Below are 16,012 nucleotides of genomic sequence, written 5' to 3' on the forward strand. Positions count from 1 at the left end.
ACAAACAGCCAAGATACCAGCTGCTGCTGTAACCAAAGTGAATCATATATATATATATATATATATATATATATATATATATATATATATATATATATATAGATATATATATATATATAGATTGTATATAATGTATATATATATATATATATATATATATATATATATAGAAAAATTAAAGGAACCACCGCAACACTGAGAATGACTTACTGATATATATATATATATATATATATATATATATATATAGATATTATATATATTTTTTTTTACAGTGCTTCCGAACGCAACATGCAAGATACCCGCTGAATAAGTGTACAAATGTTCATGTAATTCTGGCCAATATATAATAAATCAAAATTATAGCATTTCAGTCTGGAATATGGAATATCTTTCAATAATCTATGATTTAGCTGCTAAATTGTCAAATACTGATGTCTGCTCACTACCCAGGCACTTATGTATGTACTTAACCTAACTAACTTAACCTAACTAACTATCCGGTGTGCACAACATTGTCAGACTAAACTCCAGCTGACACCCCAAAAACCTACAATCCGCTACAGAAAAACTTATGTTTGTTTATTAACTGGCCCTTGGCCTTCTATTATTTCACGAAAGTGGCCCCCGGGCAAAGCAAGTTGAGTATCCCTGATGTACTGTATGATGTATGTAGTGTGTTTGTGCCGTAAGTATGTACTGTATATGATGTATGTGTGTAGTATGTACTGTATATGATGTATGTAGCCTACCCTATGTTGTATGTATGCATGTAGATTGTGTTGTCTACTGCAATGATGCTATGATTGAAAAGCACTATAAACATAACTGAACTGCCATCTTGGATTTTGAGGTTGGCACTGGAGAGCCTCCCCCGAGTTCAGAGCAGGAAATCCCAGTTCAGGTGACGTCAACTGGTACATTCCTAGTTTCCAGTGCAACTGGAACGCGGCAGTGCCAGCAGCCCCCTACTCTCCGCCTGCTTTAGCCAGCTGTTGCTCCAGCAGGACAGTGTTGACTCTGTGCCACATCAGGAACTGGCCGTTCAGGTGGAAGACGGGGATGTGGTGCTTGTATCTGTCGTACCAAACTCTGTTCTCTGACAGCGTGATGTCCACCTCCTGAAAGATGTACTGAGGAGAGAGGAGAGCAAGCCCTTAATAAAATGCTACTTGCCATATACGGCCATGTGTTCAACCCAATTGCCAGAATAAAATGTCAGCATTTTATGTTTCTGCAATCCAAAGATACACACAAACTAAACGTCAAATTGAAACAAAAGGACCTTTAGACCACTAAAACGTGGCATTTTCCATTGCTGCAAACCTACAATCTCAAAGTAAATTAGAAACAAAACAAAACAAAACAAAAACGACGGTTAATTAGAAAACCTTGCTGCCTTTCCAAAGTTCACAAATAAGTTTCACAAATAAAACAATTCCCCCCCCCCCCGATTTTTTAGCCCATTTTATCCCCCATTAGTGCTCATTTGAATTCTCAATCCTGGTTGCTACTCCATCCTCTGCCGATCTGGGGAGAGCCGAGACTGGCTGCATGCTTCCTCCGAGACATGGGCAGTAAGTCAGCCGCTTCTTTTCACCTGACAGAGGAAGCTTCACCGGTAGGACATAGCACATGGGAGGTTCACGCTATTCCAACCAGTTCCCCTCCCTCTGAACAGGCGCCCTTAACGACCAGAGGAGGAACCACACTAGCAACCAGGATATTGCATGTTTTTGTGAAGGGGGTTCCTTTATGAAGGAAAACCCCGGGAGGCACGGGGAGAACATGCAAACTCCACACAGAAAGGCCCTTTTGCCGACCCCACCCGGGCGGTGGGCACTCGAGGACATGCGGACGGGCACGCATTCTTTCAGCGTTCACCTCGTCCCCAGGTGGGAATCGAACCTCACGACCTTCGAGCTGTGAGGCGATAGTGCTTACCACTGCACCACCGTACCTCCCACAAATAAAACAACTTTAACAACTTTGGTTAGGTTTCCTACACAAGTTTCCTCCATCCCACACGGTCGTGGGAAAGTTCAGTCACTTGAGATTCTGAAAGGAGCCCTTCGTTGTCCGCAAGCAGCTGTTGTACATACTGTATCTCAGGAAGCATGTCTGGTTATCTCAAGACATGGTGCAACCCAAGACAAACCTGCGCACCATGGGCGACCGGGCTTTCTGCTCCACCGCCCCACGTTTGTGGAATGCTCTCCCTGACCATCTGAGAGCCCTATTGACGCTTTTAACACTGGACTCAAGACTCACCTTTTTAGCAAAGCTTTACCTTAAAACTGTAACTTTTAATGTTCTTTTAATGTTCTTTTAATCTTTTAATTTTTATTATCTTATTTTCCCTTTTAATTTTCATTCTTTTAGTAATTTTTATTCTTTTTACTACTGTAGCACTTTGAGATTTTACCCAAAATGAAAAGTGCAAGACAAGTTCAATTTATTATTATTATTATTATTATTATCTCTTCCCATGTTTTGGTGTGTAGATAGTGTATTGTTTTGCGGGTTCTTCATCTGAGGGCTGTACCACGAATGTTGTATAAGAAGATCCAGGATCTGTCCCTTGATCTGGTTTGGCTAAACCAGATCATTGCCATCTAGCTGGATTCTAGTTAAGTGATACCATGAATGTAGTTCTCAACTCGTTAAGTGGATCCAGGTTTTTCTAATCAAGCTGAGAGCGCGTGCACATGAAAATGCCCGTGCACAGGAGCTCATGCCCGCATGAAGCGTGGTTTTTAACAACTAGCCAATCACAATGCAATATGGACTGCTCCAGCTTCTACAACACAGTTGCAGCTGCAAAATGCAGGAGTAGCCTAGATATGAATAATCTGTGTGCAGGCGATCCCATATTAAATTGCTTAGATAGTAGTAGGCTATTCTGGCATGTATGACCATGTCCAACCCAACGTCAGCCTCAGCTCCGTTGTGCACACGGCACTGTGCGCTTTGGAGACGTTTATGTAACCTTTTTATGCCGGTTTAGTGATATTTCTCCACTCACCATTCAGCTGCAATCGATCGGCGGGGTCAAACAACGTATCTAGCCTACTTGAGAGCACAAAAATGAATATATAAAAACATATTCCAAAGTGGTAAGTAGGGCTTAATTTAAATGTAGCCTGCAACAAGTGCAAGGCAGTCCTCAATGAATTCAACAGGAGCCATGTTTTTTTTTTTTTTCATTTTTCTTTTGAATGCAATGTATTTTTCATATGGGGACCATATGAATGGCGACTCACTGTTTCCAGAGAGCTGATTGGTAAGCAGGTGGGTCTTTCATGGGTTTTGATCTTATCCTCTGAACTTAACCTGCTACAAAGCAGATTAGCCGTAGAGCATAAGTTGCTATGGTGATCTATCTCGGTAAAGGTGCGTTTACACCGACCTATTAAAGGTCGGTGTAGGACAGAGCGTTAGGGCGAAAATTCGCTCGTCCCCCGAGATGAAATATCCCAACTCGAGCGAAATTACGCTGGCATCAGTCGCTCGCTATTCAACGCTGATTGGCTGCCGTGTGAGAGTGAGTCAAGGATGACACTGGCTTGGAACAAACCGCTGGTTTATTGTGTAGGGTTATTGTGTAGGGTATAGAGCTCGCATTAGGAGCACGCTGATAGGCTTAGCTTGTAAACAACTACGGTGGCTCGTAGTGGACAACCATCATGACATTGCGTAACGTTATAGCCCCCAGATGTCCGTCAATTCTTGTGCCTGTTGACGAGCGATTTAAACAGAGCGACAGAGCGATTCCAAAGGGTTGAATCGAGCGACAGAGAGAAAAATAAATATCTCGGTGTGAACACAGCTTAAGAAGTTAACTAGCGTCGTGGTACGGCAAACCTAGGGTTAAACCTGAAGTTACCTCGCTAAGCCACTAATCTTGCTTCGTGGTACACCCCTCTGGTAGTCTCAGGGTGTATCCCAGGAACTTAAATTGGCGGTTTCTCACGCTGTTGATGAGGGGTTTTGAGATTACCCTGGTGTAGTAGACTTCTGCATTTGATATTTTGTCCATGCGTTTAATGCCAAGCATTATTCTATAATATGATGTTGGGTTAGGCTTAAATAACAAAAATGTTAAATGTGAGTCACAGTTGGGGGGCACGGTGGCGCAGTGGTACTGCTGTCGCATCACAGCAAGAAGGTCTGTTTGATTCCCGCCTGGGACGCTGTGGGCGTTGAGGGTGTGTCCCCATCCCCATGTCCTCAGTGCCTGCGGCCCAGGGGCCAGTTGCACCAACTGGTCTTACACTGGTCTTAAGCTAAGTTGGTCGTAACTTTACGACCTAACAGCTACGCCGGTTGCACCAAGACGGCTTAAGCCTTCTTTTCACTACGCCCAGGCGTAACTCCTACGCCTGGTCAGGAGGAGGCGTAGCGCCTGCCTGTAACAGAGATCTCCGTGTCTTATCAGCGGAGACCGTTTTGAGTCCTTACCCTCATCGTCGTAACACAGCCAGTTCTCCGTCTTTTGAAGCATGATGTTAGATTACAACGAACTAGTTGTGTGGCTTAGCCTTCCAAAATGTTGCCGTTAATTTTTTAGAATTTAATACATAGAATTGGGAACGTTACATTCAATTTCATTCAGACAGTCTGTCTGGCTCAATCGCCGCCATTTTTCCCCCGGAGCGAGGGAGGGTGGGAGGAGGGAGGGTGTAGTGATGCACTTACAGTAGTGGCTGATAGAGCGTAGTGGTACAGTGCGCTCCAAGCAGGTCGCGAGGCACACATCATCCAATCAGGGTGCATTCCCTGGCAATTCACATGAACGCGCATTGCTACGACCCGCGTATTTAAGACCAGACCTAAGCCGTGTTGGTGCAACAGGCGTAAATCCACTCTAAAGACTGGTCTTAACTAAGACCGACGTAGGAGTTACGACCAGGCATAGTTAAGACCACTTGGTGCAACCGGCCCCAGGTGCGCTCGTCAAAAGGGCCTTTCTGTGTGGAGTTTGCATGTTCTCCCCGTGCCCCCTGGGGTTTCCTCCAGATAGGAACCCCCGCTAAAAAAACATGCTTATCTAGAAACATGATATTCTACATATCTGTGGATTGCAGAAATGTACAATGCTGACATGTTATTCTGGGGACCAGGCTGGCAGGCTGCATATGCTTCATTTTTAAAAATAGTAAAAATATTCTCACCCTGTGTTTATACGCTTCCAGGACTTCTTTGGCTTCATCGCACAACGGACATGGGTCCTTCATAAAATGACAAAGATACATATTCAATGGTTTTATTTATATAAAAAATAAATAAATGTTTTAAATAAAAAATATAGCCATTTTGGGAAAATAATCCCTGGACCCCACAGGGACTTTATTATTACCCACCTTTGGGGGCTGGAAACCCTATTGCATTTGCTATGTTTTTTATTCTTATTATTCTTATTTTCCTTCCGTAAAACCGTGTATATCTCAGAAACTATAAGGCCCACAGTAACCAAAATTTGCACCTAGGCTAGAAAACTCACCCACTACTCAGAAACAAAAAATTATAACAATCTACCAAATTCTGGCGATACAACCAACAGCTCATTTCCTGTTTTTCTAACCATCCATACCACTGGGCCAATCCCTGAAATTTGGCCCAATGACAGATTTGACAGAAATTCAAGCCCCTTCGCGGGCAATAGGCTTGAACCCCTGGTATTACCACTTGCGGCTATATTTCTTCTTATTGTTGTTGTTATTGTTATTATTATTAGCCTATGTATGAGAATGCATTTCTTCATAGAATGATACCGTAATTTAATTTGTAATCAATTATTTGTTAGTTAGCCTGTTACAAGCCTAGGTTGTTAGTTTCTGATTTAGGTGGTGCTGATGGACAGCTCCTTTTATCGTTAAAATAAAAGGTGCTCTGAGAACGCATTATTTGGCATCTGTCTACCGTCATTGTTGCATCCCTAATGCATGCATGTCAACTGTCAGAGACTCTGACAGCGCGAGATGGGTACCTTTGTGTCAGAGACTCTGACAGCGGGAGATGGGTACTAGGGCTGTGGCGATTCACTTATCTCCCGATTCGATACTATCACGATTCTTGGGTGCCGATTCGATTTATATTGCGATTCTACGATTATTGCGATTCGATATTACGATTTATTGTGATTTTTGTTTATTTTTTTATTTTCTTTTTTCAGTTTGTTTGCTTTTGTACACTAGATTAGAACATGGGAAAAGTTTAATCATACACTAGAGACTGTATATTATATATCATGAGTAGGGCTGGGCGATATAGTTAAAAACAGGGGCGGACTGGGATCATAATTCAGGCCGGGCATTAGATACCAAGCAGGCCAGGCCGATATGGGCCGACGCGCGTGAAATTTGGGCCGTTTGAAGCCCAATTTGGGCCGTTTGAAGCCAGATTTGTGCCGTTTGAAGTCCAATTTTACAATGAGATGCACCCACTTTAACCCTGAAGTGTAATTATTACTTCAGACTAACTAATAAAGTAATAAAACCACTAGTAAACCAGTAGGCGGCACCTGGCCTGCTGTTCAGTGAGTGGCCTGACTGCAAGCACCAAATATATATATATATATATTTTTTTTTTGCGATTATCGATTCTGGAATAAAAGATCGATTCAAAAAATCGTGACATTAAAAATCGCGATACTTAGGTGAATCGATTTTTTCCCCCACCCCTAATGGGTACCTTTGTGTCAGAGACTCTGACAGCGGGAGATGGGTACCTTTGTGTCAGAGACTCTGACAGCGGGAGATGGGTACCTTTGTGTCAGAGACTCGTACAGCGGGAGATGGGTACCTTTGTGTCAGAGACTCTGACAGCGGGAGATGGGTACCTTTGTGTCAGAGACTCTGACAGCGGGAGATGGGTACCTTTGTGTCAGAGACTCTGACAGCGGGAGATGGGTACCTTTGTATACAGGGTTAAAGTTGGTAGTGGCTTCTGGGAGAAGAGTCTCTGAAGCAGAAGAGCTGGGCTCTTTGTCTGAGGAAAGCTTCTCACTATCAGGCCATGCATTCTCTGTTGACTAAGAAGAGAGAAAGAGAGAGGGGGGGGAGAGAGATTGAGTGAGTGAGAGAGGAGAGAGAGGGGGAGAGAGAGAGAAACCATAATGACAGTGTCACTTCATAATACCATAATACTCCCACTTCGTATTCATTGTGTGTGTGTGTGTGTGTGTGTGTGCGTGCGTGCGTGTGTGTGCGTGTATGCATGTGTGTGAGTGTGTATGTATGTGTGTGAGAGTGTATGTTTGTGTCCTTCTCAAATCTCGAGAACCGTTCGTCCGATCGACTTCACACTTGGCGAGTGTCTTGCTGGGGACCTGAGGAAGTGCAATGTTGGATTTGCTGCAATTCGGAGACGCAACACGTTCAATATGAATAAACGTACAGCAACACGTTCAATATGAATATACTTAGAGCAGTGGGGTGAGCAGGTACTGCTGCACTAGTAATAATCAATTATTCGTTAGTTATATGAAGTAAAAATATCAAATGCTAACATTTGCTGCTTTTCTCTGGTCCATATTAAATGAATATTTTGGGGGTTTATGCCTACTGCCTACTGGTCAGACTAAGTAAACATGTCTGACCAGTAGGCTCATGTGGGTAGAATCACCCCTGTGTGGCCCGCGATGGAATTGCAAAAAAAAAAAAAAATGTACAGTGCACCTGAACACAACATGTAAGATACCCGCTGAATAAGTGTCCAAATGTTCATGTCATTCTGGCCAATACTCCACTTCTGTGATAGCATTTCAGTCTGGAATATGGAATATCTTTCAATAATCTATGATTTAGCTGCTAAATTGTCAAATACCGCTGTCTGCTCGCTACCCAAGCACTTATGTATGTACTTAACCTAACTAACTATCCGGTGTGCACAACATTGTCAGACTAAACTTCGGCTGACACCCCAAAAACCTACAATGCGCTACAGAAAAATGTATATTGATTGTTTATTAACTGGCCCCTGGCCTTCTATCATTTCACGAAAGTGGCCCCCGGGCAAAGCAAGTTGAGTATCCCTGATTTAGTGGATAGGAAGAATGTCACTGTGGTTATCTGAAATGTTCTTGAGTGGCTAATGTTCTTGTTGTGATGTTTGCCTCTCTTATATGTATTGCGTGGGTGTGTGTGTGTGTGTGTGTGTGTGTGTGTGTGTGTGTGTGTTTTTATTGTATTTGACCTTGTGTCTGTCGATAAAGTGATAGAGGCAGTCGGCATGTCTGGGAACGCCCATACAGGCTCTAGGAACGCCCACAATAGACGCTGGGTTAGCTGGCTCAGCCTGGCTGGGGGCGTGGGCAGGGTGGGGTAAATCCTCCCGTTCTATCCATTCAGCAAAGTTAGAATTTAGCTGATAGCCCAGCCCAGGCAGACACGATCGGGGAGTAAACGCACATCTGAGCAGACGTCTTGTGTTCTGCTCTAGAACCCCCAAACCTGTAGTTTAGAGCCGCAGCACCGTCTTTTGGTGAGTCAGCCCATGAGATATATGGGCGGTTTTACCCCACTCGCGCGCCAGCCGTTTAACATTTTGTGGGCGTTCCCACACATGCCGACTGTATCTATGATGATGATGATGATGATGATGATGACTGACCAGTCCAACGATACGATACGTATCACGATACTTGGGTCACGATACGATTGTATCACAATATATTGCGATGCGATACATATTGCGATATTCTACAGAATTTACTCAAAATTAAATAATAGAGCTAAAGATACAACACACTGTGTACCACCCAGGTAGTGTAATAATATGTACATCACTTTATACTGATAAGTTAGTGGACAAATTTTGTCAAAACTACTGAGTGTTAAGTGTTACTGAATGCATCGATATGGGAAATATCGATACAGTATCGATTAGGGGTGGGAATCACCAGATGCAGGCGTCCAAGTATCGATACAGTATCGGGAAATAAAATATTGCGATATATTGCCGTATCGATTATATGACAAGCTGGAGAGACAGTTGACGGTCGGAGAGACGGCACCCGGTACGGGATGGGTTTAGCACCCCAGCCTGGCTCTCTCGTGAGGGAGAAATCCACAAACGCTACGGATCAGCCTCCTGAAAATCTGCGTAAACATCGGCGCGGCCTGGGGTCCTTATTCAGGTGCTAGGCGCAGGCGAATGACGTGCAGCGCACAGGCCTCCCTGAGGCATCCTCCCTGCCCATGGTACGGCATGGTAGGATTGCCTTTTTCCGCGGGAGGTTCTGGTGAGACGAAGGAGGTGCCCGGCCTGGAATCACCCCACAGGGCCTTAGAGCCTCCATGCACCGAAGGTCTCTCAATACTGCGGTGTAGCACTAACTCTATTGCAGCGGATTGGGGCGTGATCAACCCTTCCGCGGGCAACGTTGCAGACAGAGTAGGAAGGCTGATCCGTGAGCGGCTGCTTCTGGGACGCGGGTCGGAGTCGTAATCGGCCTCGGCTGGGTCTACTGGGCGAGGGTGTATGAGGTTGTCAGACCCGAAACACCCCACGACCCCAGATAACATCACTGATGACGCGTCCCAGCGCATGCTGTAGCATGTATTCTGAACCTACATATTGCCCAGCCCTAACACACACACACACACACACGCACGCACGCATGCACACACACACACACACACACACACACACACACACACACACACACACAAACACAAGCGCAGTTAAATTAAAATTCAGAAAGTGTCATATTTATGAAAGACTGTAGCCATCACAATTATATCCAAAACTGACTTAGCCTATACGAGGGATCAGTCAAGCAACATTTTGGTAAACAAACCGCGTCACTGGGTTAACGTTTGATATTAACGTTTGTTTGGCACAACTCATACTATTAACTGCCACAGGGTTCCGCATTTCTGGGTGGCAAGTGACGTCACGCTGATTCGTCCTATAGGCTATTCAATGGAAAGTAAAGAGTCAATCTTTATACATTCTTTATACATCTATAGCCTATATATTTATATATCATTCTTTATATAGCCTATCTTTATAGGCTACATAGGAGACCCATAACCAAAATAGTCACATTATGTCATTGTGTTACTAAATGATTCTCATTTTTGCTTGGGACCACGTGGGACCCCTTCAAGGACCCCTGGGGGTCCCTGGACCCCACTTTGAGACCCACTGGGCTAGGCTGTGCCGAAAAAAACTCAATTGTGTAAGGAGGCCAGAGGGCAACAGAATCTCACCACAAAGTAGGCTACTTTGCAGCTCAATGTAAGCAAATGTAGATATATGGCCTAATGTATGCCTGTAGAACTGCTTAAGTAGGCTAATAATCAAACAACAGATGATTAGTATGTCATCTCCACTCACCGCGTCTGGTCTGGATCATAACCTACACGTTATCTCAACCCGGAACAAAAACACAGGCGAGAGAGAGAGAGAGAGAGAGAGAGAGGAGGGGGGAGGGATTTCAAAATAAAGGCTGCATCTTGAGTTGGTGTGTTGACTGAACATTAGGAACATACTGAACCAGTAGCTCTGCCTTAAAAATGTAGGCTATCCTCCTATCTTACATGTTCATTAAGTTACATATCACGCCATTACTCATGCAAATTAGGAGAATGTTGGTATTTTTCAACCTGGACCCTATTTTCATATCTTTATGTAGGCTAACCCTCAACCTTGCAAAAGGCATGGCAAATCCTTACACGTGTCTCTGCATCAACACTACATCAACACTAACAAATCCATTATAAACACTAACCTTACAGCAATGTTATTTTTGATGGATAGCCTAAAATGAATGTTAATGTAATGGATTAAATTAAGGACATTTCGGGAGAGAGGGGGGGAAACAACATTTCACTCTTAAATGATCCAACACAAGTAAAACGATTAAAAAACAAAAACAAACTTTTTCTATGAACAATTGGGAAAATGAGAACGCTTCACGATTTTGCGTGTCATACTTGCACAGTGAGCCATGCTAATCTTCTCTGTATCGTCCCTCATTTAGTATATGCGTTACCGAAGTATCACAATATCAACACGAAAACCACCGGCTATATATAGCCTTAAATTTGAATACCGAAACAAGGAGGGTGCGAGGTCAGTGGAAGGTAGTGAAGAGCTCGGGTGTGGACGACACACACAGAAGGCGTATGAAGGCTTGCTCTGATGAAGAGGACTGACCGGGTTTCACCTGATGATCTGAACCGGGTCAGGTTCGGTGCGCTCCGGTAGGTGCCGAAAGGAATCCTGGGACTTTCATGCAAAGCAACCATGACGTCGGGTGGCAACGATTGGCTGTCGGTCGGCGTGGAAACCTGGACCAATCAAATCGGAGGATACTGCAGTCAAGCCAGCCCTCACCACGGAAAGCACTGTCATTCTAGCCCCCACTTGTTTTGTGGTGCGTGTAGGCATTACGGTAAAAGCGTGCGCGAACTGATTTCAAGATAAAAGCGCACTCCCACAACAAATCTATACTAATTAAATTAATGTTCTAATTTTTACATATTATAATTACAATTGAAATTGTACATCAACTCTCATAGCGTGCAATTGTAATTATTATGTAAAAATTAGAACATTTAATTAGTATAGATTTGTTCTGGGAGTGCGCTTTTATTTCGCTTTTACCGTAATGCCTAGTATATACACGCACGACAAAACAAGTGGGGGCTAGAATGACAGTGCTTTCCGAGGTGAGGGCTGGCTTGACTGCAGTCGGAGGATCGGGTTTCATTTAGTAGATGAACTTCGTGGATTCCTCTTGATAGCGGACAATGAAATAAATCACATACGTTTTGATGTTTAGGCTTGAACCTAGGGTTACCAGATGTCCCACTTTGTGTGGGACTGCACAGCATTTTCATGCTTATTATTCTCAAATACACTACTGCCGCATGCGCTGGGACGCGTCATCAGTGATGTTATCTGGGGTCGTAAGGTGTTTCGGGTCTGTCGACATCATACACCCTCGCCCAGTAGACCCAGCCGAGGCCAATTAAGACCCCGACTCGCATCCCAGAAGCCGCTCACGGATCAGCCTTACTACTCTGTCTGCAACGGATTATTCCATATCCCACATATTGAGATGACACACACACACACGCACACACACACACACACACACACACACACACACACACACACACACACACACACACACACACACACACACGCACGCACGCACGCACGCACGCAAGCACGCACGCACGCACGCACGCACACACACACACACACACACACACACACACACACACACACACACACACACACACACACACACACACACACACACACACACACACACACACACACACACACACACACACACACAGAAGAGGGGACGTTTTCTCTTGTTCCGGCTTTCTGATGTCTCATATATGACAGGCGATCATTATGTAGGCAATTTTTAACCATTTGGCAATTTTTAACCATTTGGCAATTTTAACCATTTGATTTAATAGACCAAAAAACCTATATCATTTTTTTACAATCAATTCTTTAGATTTAAAAATGGTTAAGAAACATCAGAAGAAATCGCTTGACGTTGAGAGATTGTGTGCTGTGTAATGCTGCCACCTACAGATTGCAACTCTAAAAAGTACTGCATCAACTTGGGTCTGGTGGTCCGAAAGGTTTTTTGTGGAACCAGAAAAATGGTTCCTCTCTATGACATCACTCTGAAAAAACGGTCACCTCTCTTTTTCCACGTGGTATAATTCACTGCCAAACTTTGAACTTTTGCTGTATATGCAGTCAGCAGAAATCCTATGGAGTAGGGCAAAATAATTTGTCTTTAGCAACACTGAACTCTGGTGGTGTAACAGGGCAGTTTTTTTATTGCCCTGTGTGGCTCATTTAGTGACAACTCAAGATTCAAGATTCAAGATTTTTTATTGTCACTCCATGGTACAAGTATCACGTGTGAAATTCTTGTGCTGTGGACTCCGTTTACAACATAGTACAAATATAACAGGGCATATGAGTGCAAAAACAACAAGAGACACAACAAGCAATAAGGCAGTATAGTGATAAGACAAGTCAGAGACAGTGGCATATTCACTGCACATATAAACATTTTAAATTCGGCGTATTTGACATACAGGTGCAAATAGCATATACCTTATTAAACATACTGTAGCGTTCCAGGTAATCCAGGTATTACCTGTAATGTGATGTGCAATAGAAGTGTCTAGATTGCACCTAGGAACTAATGTGTGTGGGTGTGTTCCTAGGGGAAAGGGGGTATATAGAACCAGCGGCCGTGGGCCGGAGGTCAGTCTAGCTATGGAGCGAGCTGAGACGGTTGCTGTGTGTAGAGCTAGCGGTGTGAAGCTAGCTGCTAGGAGCTAAAGGAGCCTGTGAATAAAGACCCTGTACCAACTACAACTCTCCGGTTCCTTGGCGTATCACCGATACGTTACATTGGTGTCAGCAAGTGAAGCGGTAGCGCCTCTGATTCGGTCGAGAGGGGAGAGAGTGAGGAGGAACGGCGGAGGAAAAGTTGGAGATCAAAGGCTCGAGCGACCTAGCGGTAGCAAGCTAGCTGTGTGAGCTAGCTGCTACGAGCGCCACGTGTGATGGTGCGCTTAGAAGAATGCCTGTCGGCGAACGGGAGAAAAGAAGAGCTGACGACGGGGATCAGCTCGGTGCTGGCGGGCATGGAAGCCCGCTTGATGCAGGAGATCAGACGGCTGTTGGAGGCGACACCAGCCTGGGCAGAGGGGCTTATGGAGCTGCTACGAGAGGTCGCGCAGCACGGAGAGAAGCGGACGGACGCTACACACCCCCCACGGTTGCACTGCAAAGAGCCGAGGTGGAGATCGACGCCGGTGGTGTTTGCCCTGCTGCCCTCAACACGCCGCCCCATGGGGGAGCGGGATGGGAGGACGAGCGAGTGCAAGACCGGGAGGATGAGAACGTGACTATGGAGGATGTCGATCTGGAGGAGTGGATACGCAGACAGGCGGAGGACGCTAGCGTTGGACCGGTGCACAGGTGGGTGGCGGCCGGATGCCGGCCTCGCCTGGAGGAGATGTGCATGTGTTCGAGTGCCACGAAGGAACTGTGGGAGTTGTTTCCGGACCTGAGGGTGAGGGAGTCGGGGATTCTGGGTTTGGATGGGCACGGGAAGAGTGGCAGCGTCGTGGTGGTGCCCAGCTGCCTGCGGGGACTGGCGCTACGGGGGGCGCACAGGGGCCGCAGGGGTCAGGGGCATCGAGGGCCTGAAGAAACACTCAGCCGCCTTTGTCGAGTTTTCTACTGGGTACAGATGAAGGGAGACGTAGAGGACTACTGCCTTAGCTGTGTCGACTGTAATGTGCTTCAGGTGGGACAGAAGCTTTGAAAGGGGGGATGGAAATGATGGTGGTTTAAATGAACGTGTAAAGAAGAAAAGAGAAATAAGGTAAATGTTGGGGTTATTGTCGAACTGAAATATATGTGGGTTGAATTGAAAATGAGTGTAAAAGAAAAGAGGGAATGTAAATGTTGGGGCTTGTGTTAAGTGAAAATGTTGGTGAAAAGGGTGCTAATGGGAAGTAACTAAATGATGGTGGGAGTGAATGCAAAATTAAGTGGTGTTAAAGAGAAGGGCTATTGGAATGGGAATGTGAACGGAAATGTGGGTTGAATTTAAAGGAATGGGAAAAGAGGGAAGAAATGAAAAGAAATGCAAATGGTGGTGGTGGAACGAAAATTAAGAAGTGTGCTGAAAAATAAGAGACTAGGTGGGGAAATTGATGTGGTAATGGAAAATGTTGTGGGGTGTTGTGTTTTGGTACAGGGGGATATGTGTGGGTTGTGGGTGTCAACGTGGGCGTTGACTAATGTTGGGTGAGGAGTATGTAGCGTTCCAGGTAATCCAGGTATTACCTGTAATGTGATGTGCAATAGAAGTGTCTAGATTGCACCTAGGAACTAATGTGTGTGGGTGTGTTCCTAGGGGAAAGGGGGTATATAGAACCAGCGGCCGTGGGCCGGATGTCGGTCTAGCTATGGAGTGAGCGAGACCGGTTGTTGTGTGTAGAGCTAGCGGTGTGAAGCTAGCTGCTAGGAGCTAAAGGAGCCTGTGAATAAAGACCCTGTACCAACTACAACTCTCCGGTTCCTTGGCGTATCAGCGATACGTTACAATACAATTAAACATTAGACATACGTAATGGTAGCAGCTACAGTACGGTACAGTACAGCTACTACACTATTTGTGTATGTTAAGGAGTCTCGTGGCCTGCGGGAAGAAACTGTTCCTCAAGCGATTTGTGCGTGCTTTTGGAACCCTGTATCTCCTCCCTGAGGGTAACAGGGAGAACAGGCTGTTGTGGGGATGGTTTGTGTCTTTGATGATCTTCAGGGACCTCCTGAGGCACCGCTGGTTATACAGTTCATGCAGTTCTGGCAACTCACATCCTGTTCATCCTGCTCACTCTCCGTAGCGCCCTGCGGTCCATGGTGGTACAGTTCCCGTACCAGGTGGTACGGGAAACAACTCTGCAAAGTAAACAGAATCAGCTTCATCATAATCTTGGCATGAATCAAGAGAATTGTGTTTCCACAACATATTACAATATGGGAGTGGGCTGGTTGTGGCTATATGTCATGTCATTCATTTGTTTTTAAACGGGAACAGTGAGTGCACATTGACCCTAATCTTATGTGACATGAAATCATCTGTATGGACAAAATGATACATACTGTCCTGTCCATGATGACAAATAATTAATAAATTAATAAATTAATACGTTCATACATTCATACATTCATACATTCATACATTAATGAATGAATGAATGAATGAATGAATGAATGAATGAATGAATGAATGAATACAAGTGAATTTTGGAGTCATTGGTTTATAAGGGATTTATTCATGGATTGATTCCCATGGTTGATTCACAGAGAAACTCATTAATGGTTTTTCGCTGCTTTTGTGAGCCTGGTAAAGCCCCATCGCAGTTGTCAGCACTCTTCATCATTGGGGTTGATTACCAGGCTACAGGTTTACAGGATTTTTAATGACTTATTAATG

General features: G+C 44.7%; 1 protein-coding gene across 1 annotated transcript; it reads right to left on the bottom strand.

Annotated features, from left to right (window-relative positions):
* Positions 1-278: 278 nt before the first annotated feature.
* On the bottom strand, positions 279-10,366 carry cUnh5orf63 (chromosome Un C5orf63 homolog). Its single transcript, XM_083642277.1, has 4 exons — positions 10,345-10,366; positions 6,916-7,033; positions 5,175-5,231; positions 279-1,133 (listed from the first exon to the last, which is right to left on the bottom strand). The coding sequence occupies exons 2-4, from the start codon at positions 7,021-7,023 to the stop codon at positions 969-971; spliced, it is 330 nt and encodes a 109-aa protein (XP_083498403.1). The 5' UTR covers positions 7,024-7,033; positions 10,345-10,366; the 3' UTR covers positions 279-968.
* Positions 10,367-16,012: the final 5,646 nt, after the last annotated feature.

The sequence above is a fragment of the Poromitra crassiceps genome (assembly GCF_964638095.1).
Source record: "Poromitra crassiceps genome assembly, chromosome: 8".
Lineage (NCBI taxonomy): Eukaryota > Metazoa > Chordata > Actinopteri > Beryciformes > Melamphaidae > Poromitra > Poromitra crassiceps.

Excerpts from the sequence above, each read along its gene's own strand:
- cUnh5orf63 (XM_083642277.1), bottom strand. The coding sequence starts at position 7,023 with ATGCATGGCCTGATAGTGAGAAGCTTTCCTCAGACAAAGAGCCCAGCT. Across the intron at positions 5,232-6,915 it reads CTTTAACCCTGTATACAAAG|GACCCATGTCCGTTGTGCGA; the intron begins GTACCCATCTCC and ends CATTTTATGAAG. Across the intron at positions 1,134-5,174 it reads TGGAAGCGTATAAACACAGG|TACATCTTTCAGGAGGTGGA; the intron begins GTGAGAATATTT and ends CTCTCTCCTCAG.